Genomic DNA, 21,348 nt, shown 5'->3' with positions numbered 1-21,348 from the left:
ACCACCTTCACTGAATAAGTTTATTGTATTTAGACTGCATTAGTTTTAACTAAATGTGTGTAGCGTTATAAAATGTTTAAAAATTTGAGTATGTTTAAAAACTCTGTCTCCAGTTTATGTTGGAAGAATACTACAAAATATCTGTATTTGGACCCAAAATCAAGCCAAAATGTTTTTTTTTTTTTTTTTTTTTTTTTTAATTAAATCTCACTGACACTGAACTAGTCCTCAAACATCAGTTGCCAAACTGTTCAAAGTCTGGTTTATTTAAAAAAATATTAAAATCTACATATCCTTCCTTTTCTTTGTCGGCATGAACATGCTTTGTCATTTTATTGCAGATCTCCTTTCACCATTTGTCTCCAGCACTGAGCAAAGATGCCAACGAACACTCCTTGTGCTGTAACAGTGATTGTGGTAGATGTCAGCCATAAAACCTGAGCCAGCCCTAAGGTTCAAAGCCCATTAGATACTACTGCAACTTTTCAAACCTGCAGCAGTTATGTTCTAGGTAAGTGCAGCTCACTTTAGCTTTTGGCCAGTGTATCTAAATCATTGTTAAAACAGACACTGTTGCCATGTTCAAATAAATGCTTTTTCAGGATGTCCTTTACTACTTTTTAAAAGGCTGCCTGTATCTGTAAGTGTGACATTTTACAAGTAATGGGGAAATTATGGCTGTAAAATAGCTATTTCTGATCTCATACCCCAATATGATAAAACATTTTATGTATATAAACTTGAGTTCCCCACATTATTTGCTTTGAATCAGACAGGTAGCACCTTCACACAGTATAGAGCACATATAGAGACAGCGTATCAGTCATTAACTATGCTCTCATATCTTAACTATCCAACAGTGGCTGGTTCTGCTTGGCAGCAGTTGTTTGCTAATGCATTAGACAATTACCTGGATTGCAGAAAAGAGCAACAAGAAGCAGCACTGCATTCAGTTCCATGAAACTGTTTTGTTCAGATTAGCCAGAGGCAAAGCTTGTCTTACAGTTTTTCTTGCCATTGATGGAGCAGAAATCACTGTTAACATGGTTCTTAGATCTTGTGGCTAACATTTTATGGCCAAAATAAGTTAACTTTTTTTTTTTTTTTTTTTAAACTCTCTAACCTACATTAAACGGTATCCAGTAGCAAGCCTAAAGTATCTGTCATTCTGCAAAAATCAGCCTTAGGAGCTTACAGTGCTTTAATACAGCATTTTATATTATACAGCAAGCCAGAAAGAGGTTGACCCTACCTGTTTTTGTGCAAATGGCATAGCTTTTACCAAATATTACAAACCTTTTAGTAAAAATGTCAAGCTGGGCACATTTGTTGAAATGTGGAAAATGATTTAACAATGTGTGGTACATTAACTGGAGTGAATATTCAGAGAACAATGACATTCTTTCAACAATGGCAATAACAGACAACAGGAAACACGGGATAGATAAATAAAAATGGAGCTAAACATCCAAGACAGAAATGAATCTCTTGATTGACATCTGTCAGGCAAAAGGTAAAAAAAAAAATGACTATAAAAGAGGAAAACAAAAAACATTTATCTTTACACAGCACTACACGTGTGGCAATGACAATTTACAGACATTTCAATTAGAGAAAGACTAAAATGCACCAGAGCCTGGATGAAATCTTGATATCTTGTAGTCTAAATTAGTGAGTGGAGAGGTGAGCAGTGCCACTAAAATTAATTTTGTTAGTCATAGATTTTGATCCACTGTCCATAAGAAGCACTGACTCACCTGGTAGAGCTTGATGATGTGAGGATGGTCAAGCATCTTCATGATCTGTACTTCTCTGTAGATCTTCTCCAGGTTAACGGCATCCAGCTGGGTCTTGTCGATGATCTTAATGGCCACCTGCAGAATAATCACGCATCAACAATACAATGTCTGTCAATAATTATGGCTCATGACACTTGATGGGCATTAGGAAACACTTCCCCATGATCACACAAATACTAGTACAACTAATTCATTTTTACCAGGCAGTAAATGACACTGCATTTTTTTTTTTTTTTTGTCCAGCTAGAGAGAGCTGTTTCTGAGACACAAGATAAAGTTTTGCTGAAAAAGCTATAAACACTTAAAATCTGACTCATGATCATTTTTAAGGTACAGCACAGAAAAACACATGCCTCCTTAGATATACACATAATGACAAATGTGCAGATTACACACAAACTTCAACACACTTGGCTTTGATTAATGATGTCCGATAGGTAACAAGGCAGTATCACCATCTCTCCTTCAGACTGTCTCATAAACATTTCTTTGCTGCAATCCAAGCATCTGTGAGCCAAACTGGGGGAGTAAATGGGAGACAAAGCAAGAAAACAGGACTGTTTTTGAAAAACTAGTCGACCTACAGAAAATTAACTTTGATAATAGATTAATCGCTCAAATACTTTAAGAAAAATAACGTGAATATCTTTGGGATTTGGACTGTTGGTCAGACAAAATAAGCAATATGAATATGCCAAGTGTGGGGAAACTGTAACAGGCATGAGACTTTTTTTTTTTTTTTAAGTTTTATTTTTTTAGGCTGCACCTGTGACTAAGTAGGATAATAAAACAGGATCAGTGAAAGCAGGTTTGAGAAGGAGAGCCAAGAGTTTAAAGTTTATCAGATGCCAAACACTAAAGGCTTAGAAAGCTGTCTGTGACACTGGATTTTTCTCTGGAAACATATCAGGGACTGTCATTTTATCCTCCATCCTGACAGTCATCAGATAAGCAGTAGAACTATGCTATTCACGCTATGAAGTATTTTCACAAGAATGTGTGATTGCATGGATTTGGCTGCATATCGCAGTGTGCGGCCAGCTGACATCACATTGTGTTGTAGCTAAAGGTGAGCCGGGCCCTGTGTTTTGCACCGGCATTCCTGCCATGTCTACTGCCGTGTCTAATGCTACTGCATAGCAGTAGCATTATTTAAATAAATTAGGGGGCTGTCTTTATAATTAGTTTTAATCTTAAGAAGTCTGCTGCTCCACCTCCCTGAATACCAGTTTTGATACTCCTTAGCATACTTGTAGCTCGAGCTTGCAGGTGTAGTATATTCCCTCCTTACCCACTGCACAGACAGGTATGCAATTTGATCTTAAATCCTGTGAAGTAATGTAAATCTTTTAATGGCACTCCAGCTACAAGTCGAGACCTCTAGGGCATCAAATTAAAACGACTGGTCTAGTCGAGAGGGATTACAGGTACTTAGCATGAAAGATCTGAGCTAACTGATTACATTGTCAACAGACACCCTACATAAGACAGCTTGAGATTTGCTAGTACAAGGTCATCTGAGGGGTATGAGTTAAACAGAAATTTAGTTTATTTAACGACAGGAGAAGACAGCACAAGCTCTGGCCAGATATAGATAAAAGATATGGCCTGCTGACCTAACAGACTGGATAACATAGGAATGGCCCTGTGCTACGTGAACCCACAAGCTGCAGTTTGTAATATAACTGGACGACTTGGCAATGTGACATACAGGGCACATTTGTGAAAGGGGGGGGCAGGTTATGTACACAGAGGTACATCTATCTCGTTATGTGCACATACAGACACATCAGTTCATGCATAATTAAACGTTTTCTTTACACACATGCACCAGGTTAAATTGTCTTTTGCCCTGGCATATTCCAAAGGCAGATGGCATCACCTAAAGTTGATAGCCTGGCTCTCCAGCTGACCTTGGCCACACTAACAAACAGCCCAACTCTGGCCATGGACCTGGCCAAGCCAAGCAGCTGCAATGGCTCTCTATACCAACCAATGCTGAGTGACCTCTACCAAACCAGTGGCCTACAATCCAATAACAGCATGCATGTTTTCATATCACCAAAATGTCACACTAGCTGTGGGAGAGGTGCAGTCACTTTGAAAACACCTGGTATAGTTTGGTTGAAATGAAAACCTGACTTAATATAGCTGTTATTACCAGGTTCTTGCAGATTACCTGGCTGGACTAACACGGCACCACTTCACAAGTTTTAATAACATATTTAACATGACAGGCTTTGTATTAGCTGTTTTGTTGTCATTAAACTGGGCAGGGTCTTGACTGCATGATGTAAATCTTTGTTTTCCTGCATTGTGATTGCTCACATTCATGACAAACAGCCAGAGGCTCTAGAGATCAAAGACCAAAATGTGCAACTGTGCTTTCACAAGTTTCCTGGCCCATTTCTCTATCACTCCCTCTCTCAAACAAGACAGCTTGTTCACGCACTAACTGGACACTCTTACAGTAAATCCTTTTGTCTCTATCGTTACAATAGAAAGTCATGGCACTCAGTGGTACCACTCAAGAAAGGCCCAGAGCTCACTATAAGCTATAAGTAAACTCAATACAAATCTAAACCCTGTTCTCTCTGCACTCATGCTGCATTGGGAGTCTGTAATCTCAAACCCTCTCCGAACTACACAAAGACCCCAGAGCGGTATCAGTATATTGCTGTCTGCATGCAGCGTGAACAACACTTTACATAGATGGCGCTCTCTGTCTGGCATACCCTACCCCTTACTAAGCTCTCGGCACTGCTGGCACAAGAAACCACCAAATCACATCGTTATTTGGATTACATAATGGGACCACCGACCAGTGCTGCATGCTCCATATACAGCAACTGGGACTTTTACACCAGCCAGACTCTTGAGCTGGTACACTGTGGCACTGGCTGGGTCATTACCAAAAGGAGTGCAGGTGTATGATGCTGCTTTAGCGCAGGGACGAAAGCATGTATGTTTACAGTTTTTGTTTCCCAGCAGCACTAGTGGTCAGACCTCTTACTGGCAGTGATGTTAGTTTAGGGGGTGAACGTGCAGTCAGTCATTACTCCTGCAGGATTCAAACACACCAGCTGTTGCACGTAATGAAGCAGCCAAGTGTCCGGCTACCTGATCCAAGTTTCTATTAGTGCATGATGTGGACAGCATTTCGGTATCTGCTGGGAATGTCTGGGGTGTCAACTCGTGCATGAAAGTTATGTAACTCAAATGAAGAGTAGCCTAAGTTAGCTTTCAGGCTAACTAGTTCACCAACACACTCACCTCGGTCTTGGTTATACGGTGTCGGGCCAGCTTCACGACAGCGAAATTGCCCTTTCCTAAAGTGCGCTCGATGTCGTAGAAGCCCACTCGGACCGGACCCCGGATCAGCGGTTTTTGGACACTGTCAGCCATGACCATGCTGTTCTAAATGGGACTGTTTGTGGAAGAGTAGGAGGTAGCCAGACGAGCAGGGACACACGGGGGGCTCACACGAGCTTGCTTGGGCAGCTACAGATAAAGACGAAAGGAAAACAAACCGCCCGCCACCGCCGCCGCCGCTGCCGCCGCTCGGAGTGTGTCCATTAAAAAGAGACAAAGTTGATTTCTGTGTCGCCCTGCCAGTTTGAACGCCAATGTGGCGACACTCTCCGTCAGTACCGCGAAACGAGGCAGGCCATTTGCTGAGCCCGGGGTCTGTCACACCACGTTTTCCAATACAATAGAGCTATAATATTTCAGCTTGAGGTGCCTCTATCAGCTACACAGCACACGAGTTGACTTGCAAAGAGGCATCATGTTCTCTGGTTGACGTGTATTGACGTCAAAGCCATAGGGGTATTTGTACAGGGGGCGGGGCCACCGAGCCGCTCCACACTCCAGTGCCAATTGGTTGCCAAGACAACCAGACCCACCTCTTACGTCAACCGGTAAAATTGCTATTCTGAAATCTGTTTGCTTGTCTGCCCTTCTTGATTGCACGCATAGGTAGCTATGAAGTTTTGCTATGCAGGTGTTTAAATAGGATTTTTGCCGATTGTGAGTGAAAAATGCAGAGAAAAGGGTTGAAGTCTTCCTGCGTCTGCAAAGAAACTGCCATTTTTTCTTCCTCCTGGTAATGCTCTCTGCAAGGGTGAATGGAAAAAGTAGTTTTAAACAAAACGGTATGCTAGGATTAAACACAGAAAGAAATAAAGCATTGCTGTCTCCCTTTAGTCCTATAAGTCAGGAATACAAAAACCATTGCACTACAATAAAAAGCCCGAAGTTAACATGTTATGTCTGTTATAACCCAGGACCTCATGTCAAACCAGACATTTTATGTCACAAAGACATCTCGGTCAGCTACATAACAGCGCCATCTGTTGGCAAAAAGAGAAAACTGAAACAAGGTTAGTGTTAAATGCCAAGATTTTGGGAGCAGATTCTGGAGGAAGTGAAATGTGTTCCCCCTTACCTTAATATAAACCTAACCTTATCCCAAACACTAACCAGTCTTAGGATGGTTAAATATGTCCACCGCATTACCCTAACCAGTTATGTCTGCCTACTCCTGAGCTTTGGCATCTGTTTACCATTTTCAGTTTAAACGCTGCTCTCAGTACACTAGAGATACTACTTTTAGAAACATTCACAGGCATCAGCTGTCTTGAGGATGTTCCCCTACACACCTTTGCAAGTAGAAACACATTTGGCTATATATACTCATTATAATTAATAACTAAGGAATGCAAACACAGTATCTTTATTTGGTACCCAAAAGTCACATAATGCTAATAATAAGGTGCATGCACACCCAGTGGTTGTTCTTTAAGTCTGTGCAGTCTAACAAGGAGCAGTGGATTGCTAAGTGGGCAGGCAGAGCAGCGCTCTGAAGGCCTCTGCTGTCACACAGACTTCCTGAATGTAAGAGTTCCAGATGTGCTTTTGGCATTTCCTGTCTAACATTCTCCAATAACACACTCAGCCTCTCCTTACACAGCTTGCTACATCTTTCCAAGACTCTAACCTAACTGCCCACTTAGTACATATTCAGAAATAACACAGCCGTTTCCATTCAGTCATTTACAGGCATGGTAATTGTACACAATTACATGACAGCCATATGCCTTGACAAGCAAACGCTGACGAATAAATCCATGAGACATTCAAAACTGGTCACTCATTTAAAAAGTGTCTGTTCTGTCAGGTCAGTGGGAGGGTTGAATTTTGCACACAGGCAGGTGGAGCTAGGAAAGCCCACAGCTTTGAGGTTTACTGGGGTCAGCAGAGTTCTGTCATCAGTGTTTCCGCTTGTACTGTCCTGTTCCCAAAACATCACTGTCCAAAGAGGAAGCGTTACACAGGGCTGACACCACTCGTCAGCTTTAGAGAAAAGGTCACAATAGTCCCAGAATTGGATAACTCCATAACAAGAGCCACTGAGATCTTTTTGTCCTTGTGCCTTACAGTATTAGCTGTGGTTATTGGGAAATGGCTGAGTAGTCATTTTTGATCATATAAGATGAGTAAGTTGGGTGAGGCTTATACAGAAGGTTAACAAAAAAAACCCACCAAATATAGCATCACTGCTGCCCCATTACATTGCGCTGGCTCAATAAGGCCGATTTGAGTTTAGTGCTTCTTTGAAATCAAAACCTGTTTTGAAGTTGCATCATTTGGCAGAGATGATAGTTAAAACTGGCAAAAAAATCACGAAAAGTAAATGGAAAAAAATGTATTCTAACATAATTACTGTACCTCAAACAAAAGTTTATTTAATGATTTTTGTCAAATGTAAACACAAAATATGTTAGAATCTGAGTCATTTGGAACATATGCCCATGCTCCTTACAGGATTCTAATAACATTGGTGATCCCTACCATTTCACCTAGTCATTACTTTGGTTTATAACCAAATATCCCATCAGCCTCAGATGTATTATGTTTCATCCCAGTTAGGAAATGTTAGCATGCTAGTCCACTACACTGAGATGGTGAAAATGATAAAGATATCTGTAAACGGTGAGTATGCTACCACGCTGATGCATGTGGTTCAAAGCATAGCTGTAGACTCTTGTCTGATAATGTTTCTTACATATGCATTAATGTGTATGACCCATTTGTTATTCTCATATGTTCATATTTCATGCTCAGATTTGAATAACAAATTGAGAACTTTCCGTTGGTGGGGTTCTGGACTGCAGGGCCAAAATATGGACTCACAGTTGACAAAACTTTGCCAGTCTGAATGTTTGATCCAGGCCAACACAGCCACGTGTTTATTAATCCTGTTTCAATCAAATCACCAACAGTGATTACAGGAAGAAAGGGACAGAGAACACTGGGTCATGTTCATTAACTTGTACGATGCAGATGGAACCGCACAGAGAGCAGACGAGCATCAACAGTGTTATCCATAGATCTCATTTTCCACCCAACCAGTCTGACTGTGGCAGTGGCGGCCCTGAGCTCTGCAGGTCTCATAGATGTCGTTGGTCACAAAGCCACACTCCCTCTCTGAGCATGACACATTCTCATAATAGTCACACTGGGTGTTCTGGGAAGGCACGCAAGAGTACATATTCATGCCGTTTGCTGACATGCTGCTGTCCAGAGCAGGGTTATGCAGTTTGGTGACATCACTAAAGGCATATGGTCCTTGTATTGGGCATGTTGAAGCTGTTGTTGACATCCATGTTTTTGATCTGCTGGGAGAGGTCTCTGTTTCTGTCTTTCTCCTGAGTATGAAAGAAATTACATGAAAGTGTAATACTGAGTGGGTTTAAACAGAAATATGGTGCTCATTGGTGCAATGAACACTTTACAGGCCATATAATGAAAGAAAGCACAATTCCTTGAAATGTTTCTAATAATTGTTTTAGACCATAGATATAAGAAATAGATAAGTTATACATGCCCATAAGAAACTGAGCCTCCAAGGGCCTTCCACTGACTGAGACTAAATATGAAAAGCTTTGTGCCTTATTTATAAATACTACAAATGTTCTATAAATTTAAATACTGTAACTATTCACTCTTTCTGTAAAAAATGACTATCCAAAACATACTTGATATGCCATCTTATTTTCCTCCATCTACAAACAATGTTTTATATTAGTAGAAGAACCGATAAGTACACAGTATGGTATTATTATAACAGCTTGTAGTTTCTGCTTTTACCTCTTGACATGCTGTTTGTAGCCGAGGAACCCAGCAGCTGCAAAGAGCAGCAGCAGCAGAGCAGGAATGGTTGCATAAAGGATGTAGGAAACATGCAGGGTGTTGTCTGAGGCAGATACTGCAAAATGGAAACACATTACTTAGCATAACTTTAACATCACCTTTCTCCATGAATATTAAAGGCACAGAGGAGTCTTCCCATTTATAGTGTTCATTTTAAAACACAGAAAGCAGTAACTCTTAGTATCAAGAATAAAAACTCTTTTTCTTTTCTTACCTGATGACTCGGATAACTCTGGCCTCAGAGTCGGAACTGAAGCAGTAAAACAAACACATGAACAGTTTTAAACTGTAAATACTGTATTATGTTGAATAGTCTATATATTATGCCTAATAATAATAGACTTACACATAATGTTTTTAATGAAATTAACATATTAATCTAATCAAATGTAGCTAAAGTAGTCTATATGGAGCTTTGTGTATGAATATATTATCTAAAGGTTGAGTCATGGCAACTGGACTTTGAGTTTTAAGGCCGAAACGTTTCACCGTGCATCCAGATGGCTTCATCAGTGTAAGAAAAAGCTGGACTGGATGTTATCTCACAGGTTGGTTTCACTCCACCCCTAGACCCATAGGCTCACTAGGTGAGCTAAGTAAATCAGGTGAAAGTCATAAATATATTACATTGATTACATATTTCACCTTTCTCAAATAATTATCATTGGCGTTATCAGGAAGTAATTTGCTACAAGACATCATACATGTGACCTTCAAAATATATGATGGCAACATAAAAACAAATTTAACAGAATTTTAGAGATCTTCATTTGCACTGAACAACGCTCACAAAGTTTATATTTTAAGTGATAAAATAGTTATGTGGTGATTTAGAGTGACTTTTCTTCGAGTATAACCATGCAGTCAGTCTATACCTCACCTAAATGTCATACACACAGCACAGTATCGGTGGGGTAATTCAGTGTATGTTGTACCTGCATGTGCTGTCTTCCCTTCCTGGGTAAATACTGGTACTTTTCCTGTGAAAGCCAGAGAAGTAAATAAATGACTTTCATCTAGCCAGATATTTTGAGTGCTGCTTTGCTGAAGTACTACTAGTAAATAATAAAGGCAGAGTACAAAAAAGAGCCCTCAATAATATTAAGAGGAGAGAGCTAGTCATTACATTAAGCCCAAATCAAAACTGTACATTACATGTTTTGTGCCAGCTGTTGACAGCACTTTGGTAATGGTCTTTGCGGGCCAAAATTAATATTTAGTGGGTTCAGGTACAACAGCACAGTCTGTGTGTGTGTGTGTGTGTGTCTGTGTTTCCTGCTGACTCACCTTCTGGGTATTTGCAGACAAAGTTGTTCTTGGAGGTGCAATTGGCGTCATTCCACTGGAACAGGAAATGACCTTCGTCAGGTGGTGCAGAGGGCTGGTGGTACAGAACCACGCACATTTCACCATCACACGATGGCTCATCCCAAAGCCAGTTCCTACAGCAAGTAAAATGCACAAGCTAAGACTCCCTTCGCATTTAAATTGGACAGTTTATATTAAGAGGGCAGTTTGGAGATTTTTTTTTCTCTTCATATTATTGATAATTCCCAAATTCATGTAAAGGAGTGAGGACATTCCATTGCCCTTACACAAGCATCAGTCAATCCAATAATCTCTTCTAAGTCACAACTAACTGCAGCCTTTTTCCACTGACTTCCTTTCTTAGTCTGCTGTGTCCCTTGAGATGCCTCATACCATTTTCACTAAAGTAGCCAAAACATTCATATGAAAAATATAATACATTTACATAAAGGCTGCAAGTTAAAAAGTAGAGGTACCTAAACTTGGCCTTGCTTCCATCCAGCCAATAGTATTGCGAAGGACAACCTGGCCTTGTGGCCCCTGTCCTGTGGTGCTGTGGGCTCCGGCGTAGCCCAATCCAGAAGTCTCCATCCCCCGTCTGCAGCTGTTTTATAAAGCTCTCAATCATTCGCTGTTCACTTTCAGTTTCAATGCTGAGCAGCTCCCCCCCATCCAATCTGCAGGCCTGACTGGCATCCTCAAAGGTCACCCTCCGCCGGCTGTCCTGGATGTAGGACACCTTGTAGCAGGGGCGCTGTGTCCCTTGTCTACAGATCCTTTGTCCTGTGGGTATTGGGAAGATAACCAAAATATTATGTGCAGGATTTGTTTTGTTTTATTTTGTTTTCTACAGGCAACCACATGGCAGTAAAGTAATAACATACAGCATCCCAGACAAATTGGGAACATGAATTTTAGGGCTATATAGCTTTGCCAAAGTCTTCCCACATTTTCCTTCAGTGTGGGTAGAGTAAACTATATGCTAGTAAAACTGCAGTAGAAATATCTATATTTTAAGAGCTTTATTTTAAGACCTTAAAGAGATTTTCTGCATTGGTCTTGTGGTGTCAAAATAGTTGTGATGCTGTGCCGCACTGCACTTGGCTTGTTGAGGAGGCACAATGTATACTTTAATTATTGACTGAACTGAGTTTCGTAAAGTGAATCTGGATTGTCCAAAAGCATTAATTTTTATTATACAGACAGACCACAAGCCAGTGGTACTCCAGCTTCTTGACTTGTGATTCCTTCATACAAAGGCAAACCTGTGACCCTTCATCATAACCGCTGTATATTTAGAAATTGAGAGCTGGAAAAAAAAAAATCCTTTCCCAGAAAAACAGACTTTACAAATAATACTACACTGTATGTTACAATAGTTTGGTTTTCTTTTATTTATTCATCTCTAATAACCTGATTACCCCTTTTTAATGTTGGGAACCCCCTGGGGTAAAGGACAAAATGCCCAAACAGTAAAATAACGAACAATCTCTGACTCCTTCTCTCTGAAGCATTGTTGATTTAATTAAATTTTTTTCCTTCCTGTCAGTAGTGAAGTTATTCTAAGTATTCGGTACCTCTGGTGCATATCTGTGTGTTAATTTGGGACTAGTCTAAAATTAGTGCTACTCGCATCAGACGTTCATAAAAAACAATTAACGCGACCTCCTGACTTCCGATCTGTGACCTGAATCACAAACACTGCTCCTGTTGATCCTGTGCCACATCACGTGTTGCTGCGCTGAATGTGTTTGCAGCCTGTTTATTGTTATAAGTCCTCTGCACAGTGATTCAACCTAGTACGTCCCTTAAAACCGCCCAAAGAAAACATGAAAATAAAATTCGCTTTGCGAAAAATAAATAAATAAATGAATAAATGCACAGGCTGAGCTGCATGCAAGAAAACCCCAAACCTGCATAACTCTAGTTTCTAGTCTTAGCATGGAAAAATAACTTTAACAGTCCCTGCAGAGTTTAAAAAGTTAGTTCATTTCGTCTTCCCACGTCTTACCATGTATTTTAGAAGCAGATCCAGGGTGGAACAAAACGGCGATGACTGTGCCAAACAGCTTCATAAAATCCATCTCTACATGTTCACCCAAGTGTGCTGGACGGGTACCATCAAAATCGAGTGTAAGCTGGTTTGTTAGGAGACGAACTTCAAACTGCTGTGATAAACTTGAGACTGATGATAACCGCAGCAGAACAGTTTGTCCAGTCAGAAGTGGGTCGACTAGTGAAGGCGTGCATATGGCGTCTAGCTGAGGAAAAAACTCGAGTGAGATAGTCCAAGTTTTTTTTTTTTTTTTTTTTTTTTGCTTTGGGGGAGAGAAAAAAAAGTACTTTTAGTTCGTTTTCCTCTAGATGTAAACTCAAACCACTGAGGTATAATTTAGTCCATTTGTGCAGTCACTGTGTACCTTTACTAAATTAGCTAAATCCTGTTTCACAGATAGTAATGTCATTATAGTGTAATGAATAGAGTTCTTTGTGCAGGCAATATGTATCACGCTGTCTGTATTAAAACAAAGAATGTGTATCTCTTACTGCAACACACACACACACACACACACACACAATGATTGAGTGCTGTCCGGGGGAAACAGCCCAGAGGAAGAAATGAAGTGAGAAAGCAGCAACATATACAAGGTTGAGCTGAAAAACTTAAGTGGTGCATGTAAAAGTAAAAGTCAGTTTCTCCTTTTCTTTTTCATAAACATTATGTTCTCCAGTGATGTCATATGGTTAAGTCTGGTGACTGCATGTGTGATGTGTGATACTCCGATAAAGAAAGCGTAACTGTTTAAAAGGAAACTACTGACTCATACCACACTGAAAACATCACGCAAAGAGAAATATGGTAAGGACAGAAAGTGAGACAGGGACAGAGTAAGAGATAGTGAGGGGAAGTTTGCTCAGGAAAGCATGCAGAGGTGGAAGAGGAAATGATTTTTTACTTTGTATTTTTTTTTTCTTAGAGCTGTACTTCCTGTTCATTACTTTGGTTAGGTTTCCAGGCATTGCGGCTTCATTTCCAGCATGTGATGGATTACAGAAACCTGGAAGAGTCATATTGGTTATGTAACAACAGTAAGTCATTTCACAGTCTCTAATCCAGCGAAATCATAAGACTGAAATGCTCTGAGAAAGATCTAGAGGTTAAAAGGTGGCCTGATTTAGTTTTTCATCCATCCGTTATCCGTGCTGCTTATCCTATCAAAAGTCACAGGGCGGCTGGAGCCAATCCTGGCAATGGGCAAGAGGCGAGATACACCTCGGATAGATCTGACAAAGAGACAGACCTGTTTCAAGTGATTGAAGGTACTGATTTTTTTTTTTTTTTTTTTTTTTTTTTTTTTGTTTCTGCCGCTGCCTAAGAAAAGAATATCAGCACTTAACCGTCATTTGTATTCATGCCTGAGATTTGTTCTGGACAAATAGGCTGGAACTGGAATTGCAGTTGGTGCAGAACAAGGCTGAGATGCTGTCAGATTTATCGAGGTTTAAACAAACATATTATTTATATGGAATTGTGAAAGTATATGCTAAAATTTTGATGCATACTATGAAAGTGGGCCAACTATTTTTGTGGCAGGTCCAGAGTTGATCCACAGACCAATATTTGCCTCCAACATTGTTATAGGGACATTTTGTTGCAAGTGAATACAGAGTTATTATAGATAAGATATTGCGTGCAGAGTTATACATCAATCATTAAACGATGTAATGCATGATGCAGCCTTTGCAGTCTCAATATATCAACTTTCACGTTTTACCACCCATCTACTTAATAGCTACTTGTTCACCTGATCCAGCTAATGAGCAGTGGGTGGGGCAGGGACAGTTGGAAAACAAGCAGGACAGTGGCCCTCGAGGACCAGGATTGGCCACCCCTGTTCTACTTGATAGCTCAAAAACAACATTTGGCCCATTCCACCATTTCTCTTCTGCTTACACCACAACATGTTACACACCATGAACACACACCTGGAGCAGTGGGCAGCCATTGCATGATAAGTTTCTAAATTTCAAATGTGGCAAAAATAGAAAAGAAACAGTGATGCTGTGTTTTTCTCTTTGTTTTACCTAGTACTGTGAACACTGTGTACAGTACATGATGACGATGATCAGACTATGTTGAAAGATGTAGATCAGAAGTCACAGCTTTCATAGCATCTAGACTGATAACACAGACGTCAGCTTTAACCTCATGCAGTTTATCATTGTCTACAACCTGGTTTTGGGCCATATCTCATTCTACTGGAGGCATAAATGTGTCCTTCATGTGGGAGTATTGTTGTCACACTGAGCCTCTGGGTGCTAGTCATATGTGACCTAGAATGCTTCCCCCTTTTCAATAGCATTTCAAAGCCTCTAAAGTTAATTTCATTATTGGCCAGTTCACGCAAATGTTTGTCATGTGATGAAGAGCTGTGAAACACACTGCCCCTGTTGAGCTTTTCACTGTGTTTATTGTATAGCAACAGGCTTGATGATTATTTGTGCTATAATGGAAGTGCACCATGGTTATTTTCTAGTATGACTTTAATGCTGGACTGCTCATTTGAAACATTAAATAGAGATATGGTTGTACTAGTTTTGGTAGATTAAAAACAACTCTAGTTGTTGGGGTGACCGCATATAAAAAATTAATTATTGGGTTCTCATCAACCCCTGTATGTTCCACTCTGTGCAGTGTGTGCAGTTTTTAATTACAAGAATAGTACCCGGAGGTTTGCTGCTATGTGGTAATTTAACTAAACGTAATCTTTTGGAAATATACTACCTGTTCGCACAAAACTGAAGAGCTTCTAAGAACATATTTACCTCAACATCTGAACAACACAACACTAGGATCCCCCCTTAAAGCCCTTATCATTTTAGTTGATCCTAAGTGTAATTTATCAAAAATGTTTGGTGAACCCAGAACATTCTGGGCCCCTGGGTGGGTTAGTCACTTTACCCAGCTGGGAGTCCAGGCTTTGTCAGAGAGCGGCCTGTGGTACAGAGCAAAACATGACTTTCTATTTACTGAAGATGACTTAATCTTTGTGTCTTTGTTTGTTCAGACTATTTGTACAGCTCTTACTTCTTGGAATGGATGAGTTGGTGTTCCTCTGAGAACGAAGTAAACAATAGATGTCACTGTGTGCCCTGTTCAGTGAGGAGGAAGTTGTGTCTCTTGGCTTACAGTCCTCACACACCCAGAGAACAACATAGCATTTGAGCTCTGTCTAATTTTGACCAGCAGATGACACCAAACTACTCATGAAATAAAGGCAAAGTGGCAACTCCCTCTAAAATGACTGTTATTGTCCAGTCATACCGCGGATGGAACATAACTAAGGACATTTATCCATGTACTATATTTATGTACAGTTTTAGTGGCAATGTTCTTGGATGCTCACACTTTATGCAACTTTATACTGTCCTTTTATGCCGTTATGTTTTTCTGACAGCTGGAGTTAGCAGTTAACTTTAAAGATTTTACTCTAGAAAGTGATTATAAAGTTGAGTAGTAGAAATATTTTCCCCTCTCCATTAATAATTATCATCTCACCTTTTAGATTTATCTTATCTGACCTGGAGGCTGGGACCACCGTACCGGAATAACAAACTAGGTATCACACGTACAACAATCAAATGTTATTTGCTACTTCATGCATCAATATAAATGATCTAGCATTGTCATGTAATACATTAGTTGCAGTTCTACAGTTACTCTTAATAAATGAATATATTTCTACAGGTTTTATGGTGTTTATGTACATTTTTAAATATATTTCAATGATAGTGCTTTTACAGTTTTACTCCTGCAGTAAATTTCTGAATGATTTTTACTTTAAGTGGAATACTTTTCTCTTGAAAAAAACTAACCATCTGAATAATTCTTCTCTCACTGATTGATACTAAGTGATAATATGGATGTAACTATGGATTCTCAGCAAAAGCATAGAGCATATATATATATATTTTATGATTTATTGCTACACCTTTCTTGTGGCCAGACAAAAACATCTCTTCAACTTTGAGGTTTTGCAACAATTTTTTGTCAGTTCATGTGATGCACTATATCTGGTGCCAGGTCATTAGCTATACTGCTGTTTTGTTTTGCTACAGTACCCTGTCTTCCTTGTCCCAGTGTATCCACTGTCTTCCAAAAACAGATCTGTGTGTGTGATTGTCTGTCAGTAACCGTTGTTGCCCTTGGTGAAAGAGGCCAGGAAAGATGTTCACTACAATCATTATTGCAGCACAATAATCTTGGCTGATAATGGTGATTCTGGTGCATTTCTGTCCTGTTTTATGCTTTTGTATTAACAATATATTCATGCAGCCATTTTGTGCAATTACATTTTTCTGTCTTTCACTCATTGTTGCTATCCTATGGCAGCCATGGATTTCTGATTTCAGCTGTTTTGGTTTTTACTTAACCGTTTTGACCTCATAGAGAAACACGTACTGTGATCGAGATTAGAATTTATCTATCAGAATGAAAATTGGATTTAAACATTTTTCAGCAGGCAGTGACAACACTGGAGACTAAAACTGTACATGCTCCAAGTGTTTGTTGGCAGTTTGCATTTCTTGGTCATTTGCCATTTATCTGACTCATTATAACCAATGGACAGGTAAACATTTCCAGATATTCTAACCTGCAATTTTCTCTGACCCTATAGCAAGTGGCATAGAAAGAACCCTAAATGGAGAATATGATCAGAGTGCTAAAGAATGGTTGTTGTCTGGTATCACATCAGCTGCACTGACAGCTGAAGAAATGGTTGAAAGGACACTTGTGTGGATAGTGTAACACGTCTTCTCTCACCATGGGCATTTTAGCAAAAACACTTTTCTTTTTATTCTGTATTTCTGCATAACAATGCTGCTTCTCAGGTGAGTGGTAACAGCTATGGCCTGCAGCTATAGCTGCAATGCACCTATGTAGAGACAATTGAAGACAGGACTGACATGCGAGAGAAATAAACAAAAGTTTCCATCTGGTTGGTAGAGTACTTCTTTGCCTGTGGCGTGCATCAACTCTTTTCAAGTATTTGAGGTGTTTCATTGTGATTTTGCAATTTCTGTGTAATACAATGCAGTGTCACTATTAAAGGGTAACAGAATTAGCATATAAAATGAATTCACTTTAGCCGTTTATCTTTTCAGTCGTCAATTCCACTAATCAAGAACCACTAGTGTTTTTGCCCAGTTTCTGAAATGTGGAAGAAAGCTGTTTATGGCCAGTTACTCGTTCAAAATGCAGTACTTTTCCCAAAGTACAATGAGTTTTTTTTAAATATGTGTATTGCATCTGAGTTTGAACCTCATTTATGTCACAGCACAACAAACATTCATGTCTATTCTGTAATAGTCAGTTTTGGCCGAGGGAAATGTGAAACAGGAGTTGTCATTAACCTGAGGGATTTGGTGTCAAAATCCAGACACACATTAATCTGGTCAATGGTGATCCCTGCCAGGAGCTGCTGCTGTCTAAATGAGGAGTCACAGTAGAAACATGAAGAAAGTGTGTGTGTGTGTGTGTGAGAGAGCATAAGCATTTATAATTACTAGGAGGGAGGTCTTGAGTGTTACAGATTTCTGGTATTAAGTTTCTTGATGCTGTCAACCACTATAAAAGCTACATCGACTGAGTACTGCTGTGACAAACACCCGCTCACCAGCAAGGTAAGACCCTCTTCAGGTTGCCAATATTCGTCAAACCTTTGTTTGCAATTCATTGATTTTGAAATTACATTTCAGATAAATATTTAAGTATCAAACATTTGAGGTAGGCAAAACAAAATGTGCAGCATAATTTGATATGAATTTTGAAATGATATTTTCTCTAGTCCACTATTTTTTTTTCCAAAATGATGACTATTTGATAGTTATGGTTTTTAATTAATTAATTTTTTTCATCCACATAAATACAGGACTGATCAGCCTGTATAAGCTGCCTCCAGACAACATGATTCTTTGTCTTTGTCTCCCTCTACTGGTTGTATTCCTGCAACCTGCCCTGTGTCTCTACAACTGCTCTTCTCAGTATCAGAGGACTCCCGGTAGCTTAACTATTTTTTTTTTTTTCATTGAGTCAAATTATTTTGTTTTATATCAGAACAAATAAATACAGAGGTGATTTGTGATAACTTTTTCCCTGCTTAATATTTTCTTCTCCATTTCTGCAGCAACCAGGTCATTATGTTAACTTCCCCTCTAGTTCAAAAGAAAACTTAAAACCAGCATCTCATTATTTAAATCTAAATCACTGCTATTCCTTAAAGTCATTAGTTTCTTATTTATCCCTGTTGCACAGACAACACAGACCTGTCAGTTGACTGTGGTGCCAGCATGATCACTCTGGAGGTCAACCTGTGTACGGCTCAGTGGGGAGGCTTCAACAGCACCGATCTGGCTCTGAATGGAAACCACAACAACACACAGTGCCAGGGCTCTGTCATCACCAGCGTGTCTCCTCCAGTCATCCGTTACCAGATTCCTGTTAACGATAGTCAGGATAACCCCTGTCGTCAGTCTATCCAGGTCAGAATGTGTGTGCTATATGCTGAATAATGTTGTTTGATGATGAGAGATTAGAAAGAAAAACGACAACTGTATGGACTCTGGAACTACAGTTGTTAGATGCTCAACACTTGATGTAGAATTATTTGGCAACATAAAAGAAGTTGAAGTAATGAATTGTCTGTTATTGTTGTTTTTAGATAGTGGATGAGATCCCAGATCCCACAGGTCCCTTCAGCAGTTTCCTAAAAATCCAGTCACTTATCATCAGAGGGTACATTGACACACCCAAATCTGACCAGGGACTGATCAGCTACTCCACAGACCTTTACTATCACTTCTCCTGCCGCTACCCCCTGGAGTATCTGCTCAACAACACACCAATTGTGGCGTGAGTAATTAGGGATGCTTAGTCTGTACAAAAAGGCTTGGTTACAAACTATTGCATTTTGACAGAGGCAACACAACATGCATACAGTAAATCCGAAACTTTGTGCGTTTTTTTTTTTTTCTCTATTTTACATAATTTTTCTTTTCAGCTCGTCAGTTTCAGTAGCAACCACAGATAACAATGGAACCTTCATTGATACACTTAAAATGGCTGTTTTTAACGTAAGTACAAGTTAGTGTTCAGCTAACTTAGACACACATAAAAAAACTATTTGTCCTACTTATTTTACTTTAACACTTTGCTTCTCCAGGACTCCGACTATGCCCACCCTTTAGTGGTACCCTCAACAGGACTTCAGCTACGAACCAGTGTTTATGTTGAGGTCAAGGCTGTTAACCTCACTGGAAAGTAAGTAAAGCCCATTTGGGTGAGTTAATCCTCATAGTAAATTTTTATGTCAAGAAACAATTATTGAAATGAAGGTGAGCAGAATGTATTTTTAATGACCCATTATCCTGTTTTCAGCTTCAATATACTGCTGGATCACTGCTTTGGTACTCCTACTCCTTACAGTGGTTTGAACACTGAGCAGCATAACTTCTTCGCTGGGTATGGAAGAGTTTTGTGCACAGCAAAGAAAAATATGATATTTATTTGACTTTTAAAAAAAATATATACTAAATAATCTTACCTTCCACTAGGTGTGCAGTGGACCAAAGGACAGACATTTTAGTCAATGGCCTTTCCAAGGTTGCTCGGTTTAATTTTGAGGCCTTCCGCTTTGTTCAGCATCGTGACCAGGCAAAGTCGAGCATCTATGTGCACTGCATGCTGAGACTCTGTGAGCCCAGCAATTGTCAAGAACTGCTGTCTGTAAGTGAGAAGTCAAAAACAAATGAGGCATCTGGGAAAATAATTTTAATTTCCAAGCAGTTTTCAATGGTTTCTAGAGCAAATGTTTGAATAACTGACTTTATCATCTTAGGAGTTGACACAATATAAAAATGGGAAAAAGATGTTTCCGGAGCTGAGCAATTAGTCAATTAGACATTCAGTTCATAGTTGTCACCCTATGACCTAAAGACATATCACTTTTGATTTTGTTGTCAAACTGAAATATTAACTATTAAACTTATTGTTTTACATAGAGGAAATGGAACCTGACTGGATGTTTGTTGCTTTTCAGTCCTGTTATAGCAGAAGAAAAAGAGCTTCAATTCCTTTTGGAGAAAAAACCACTGAATCTGCTACTATGTCAGTCGGACCTCTCTACACAGCTAAAGAAGGTGAGACAGATTTTTTTTTTTTTCTCTTTTCTTTTTTAAAAAAAAAAATGTTTTGCTTTTCCTGTGATTATCAAATGCACAAAACCAAACAATACACTGTTATACTGACTGTCTTTCATTTCTCCTGTAGACAGTCCTCAGGCAGCAGCCTACAGTGAGTATACTTTAATAACACTGATAAATCTGGAAAAACAACTTGAAAGATTTTTAGACAGTACAAAACATAATCACTTTAAAACTCCCTCTGCATGCATTAGGTAATACTGTGGCATCAGGGAGAGATGCAGTGAACGTGCCGGGCCTGGTGGTGGGGTTGGTTTTTGGCTCGGCTGCTGCAACATTGCTGGTTCTGGGTGGCTGGTTTGTCCTGAAGAAGTTTTACTTGGTGGGAAGACTTCATGGCTGTCACTCATAGATTAACTGGCAAATTGTCTTTTGGCTCATCATGCAACTCTCTTTATTTTGAGACCTGATAATAAAGTTTGAAAAATGATCAAAGTTTGCTCTGAAAATGCTTGAGACTATTTCTAGTTTCTAGACTATTCTCTAGTTTTATAGGTACGTTTTATATCTTCTACAGAAAGTCAGTTGCATTGCTTAATGTGTATTTTCAAAGCAAATTTAAATATGGAACATTTGTTTTCTGTACATTTAAAATTCATTTTTAGGGTTGGTTAGCATTGTACCCTGGTTGATATTACGTAATAAAAAAGATAACAACATTTCTGTCATCAGTAACTTTACTCTCAAGCAGCATCTTTTCAAATAAACATATCAATCAATCATAAATACATTCATAAAAACTAACAGACTACTTACTTTGACA

General features: G+C 39.3%; 3 protein-coding genes across 11 annotated transcripts in view; 1 reads left to right on the top strand and 2 right to left on the bottom strand.

Annotated features, from left to right (window-relative positions):
* sik2b (salt-inducible kinase 2b) overlaps window positions 1-5,614 on the bottom strand; it is a 41,065-nt gene extending 35,451 nt beyond the window's left edge. For 2 of the 3 annotated variants that reach the window (XM_026321265.2, XM_026321275.2), the window contains exons 1-2: window positions 5,073-5,614; window positions 1,758-1,874 (exon numbers count right to left, since the gene is read on the bottom strand). In XM_026321265.2, the coding sequence (XP_026177050.1) occupies window positions 1,758-1,874; window positions 5,073-5,210 (255 nt within the window). In that variant the 5' untranslated portion in view covers window positions 5,211-5,614. Of the gene's footprint in view, window positions 1-1,757; window positions 1,875-2,209; window positions 2,332-5,072 lie in introns of those variants that run through there. The other variant, XM_026321285.1, reaches the window with a different exon arrangement.
* On the top strand, window positions 210-21,241 carry LOC113138671 (zona pellucida-like domain-containing protein 1). Of its 6 annotated transcripts, XM_026321314.1 has the most exons (12): window positions 13,303-13,412; window positions 13,546-13,643; window positions 15,890-18,385; window positions 18,640-18,866; window positions 19,046-19,236; window positions 19,385-19,457; window positions 19,547-19,644; window positions 19,762-19,845; window positions 19,938-20,109; window positions 20,423-20,522; window positions 20,653-20,676; window positions 20,780-21,241. In XM_026321314.1, the coding sequence occupies exons 3-12, from the start codon at window positions 18,292-18,294 to the stop codon at window positions 20,935-20,937; spliced, it is 1,221 nt and encodes a 406-aa protein (XP_026177099.1). In that variant the 5' UTR covers window positions 13,303-13,412; window positions 13,546-13,643; window positions 15,890-18,291; the 3' UTR covers window positions 20,938-21,241. The 6 variants fall into 6 exon arrangements, with proteins under 6 accessions (XP_026177109.1, XP_026177091.1, XP_026177082.1 ...); XM_026321324.1 differs by lacking the exons at window positions 13,303-13,412; window positions 13,546-13,643 and adding an exon at window positions 210-511; XM_026321306.1 differs by having other exon boundaries at window positions 13,151-13,643.
* On the bottom strand, window positions 8,023-12,958 carry laynb (layilin b). 2 transcript variants are annotated; one of them, XM_026321353.2, is made up of 7 exons: window positions 12,334-12,953; window positions 10,799-11,105; window positions 10,302-10,456; window positions 9,950-9,994; window positions 9,229-9,264; window positions 8,952-9,069; window positions 8,023-8,509 (listed from the first exon to the last, which is right to left on the bottom strand). In XM_026321353.2, the coding sequence occupies exons 1-7, from the start codon at window positions 12,404-12,406 to the stop codon at window positions 8,182-8,184; spliced, it is 1,062 nt and encodes a 353-aa protein (XP_026177138.1). In that variant the 5' UTR covers window positions 12,407-12,953; the 3' UTR covers window positions 8,023-8,181. The 2 variants fall into 2 exon arrangements, with proteins under 2 accessions (XP_026177138.1, XP_033181398.1); XM_033325507.1 differs by having other exon boundaries at window positions 8,269-8,509; window positions 9,895-9,994; window positions 12,334-12,958.
* Window positions 21,242-21,348: the final 107 nt, after the last annotated feature.

This window comes from Mastacembelus armatus, chromosome 13 (genome assembly GCF_900324485.2).
Source record: "Mastacembelus armatus chromosome 13, fMasArm1.2, whole genome shotgun sequence".
NCBI lineage: Eukaryota > Metazoa > Chordata > Actinopteri > Synbranchiformes > Mastacembelidae > Mastacembelus > Mastacembelus armatus.
The sequence above is the reverse complement of the archived record's forward strand: the minus strand, read 5'-3'. Positions and strand labels throughout refer to the sequence as shown.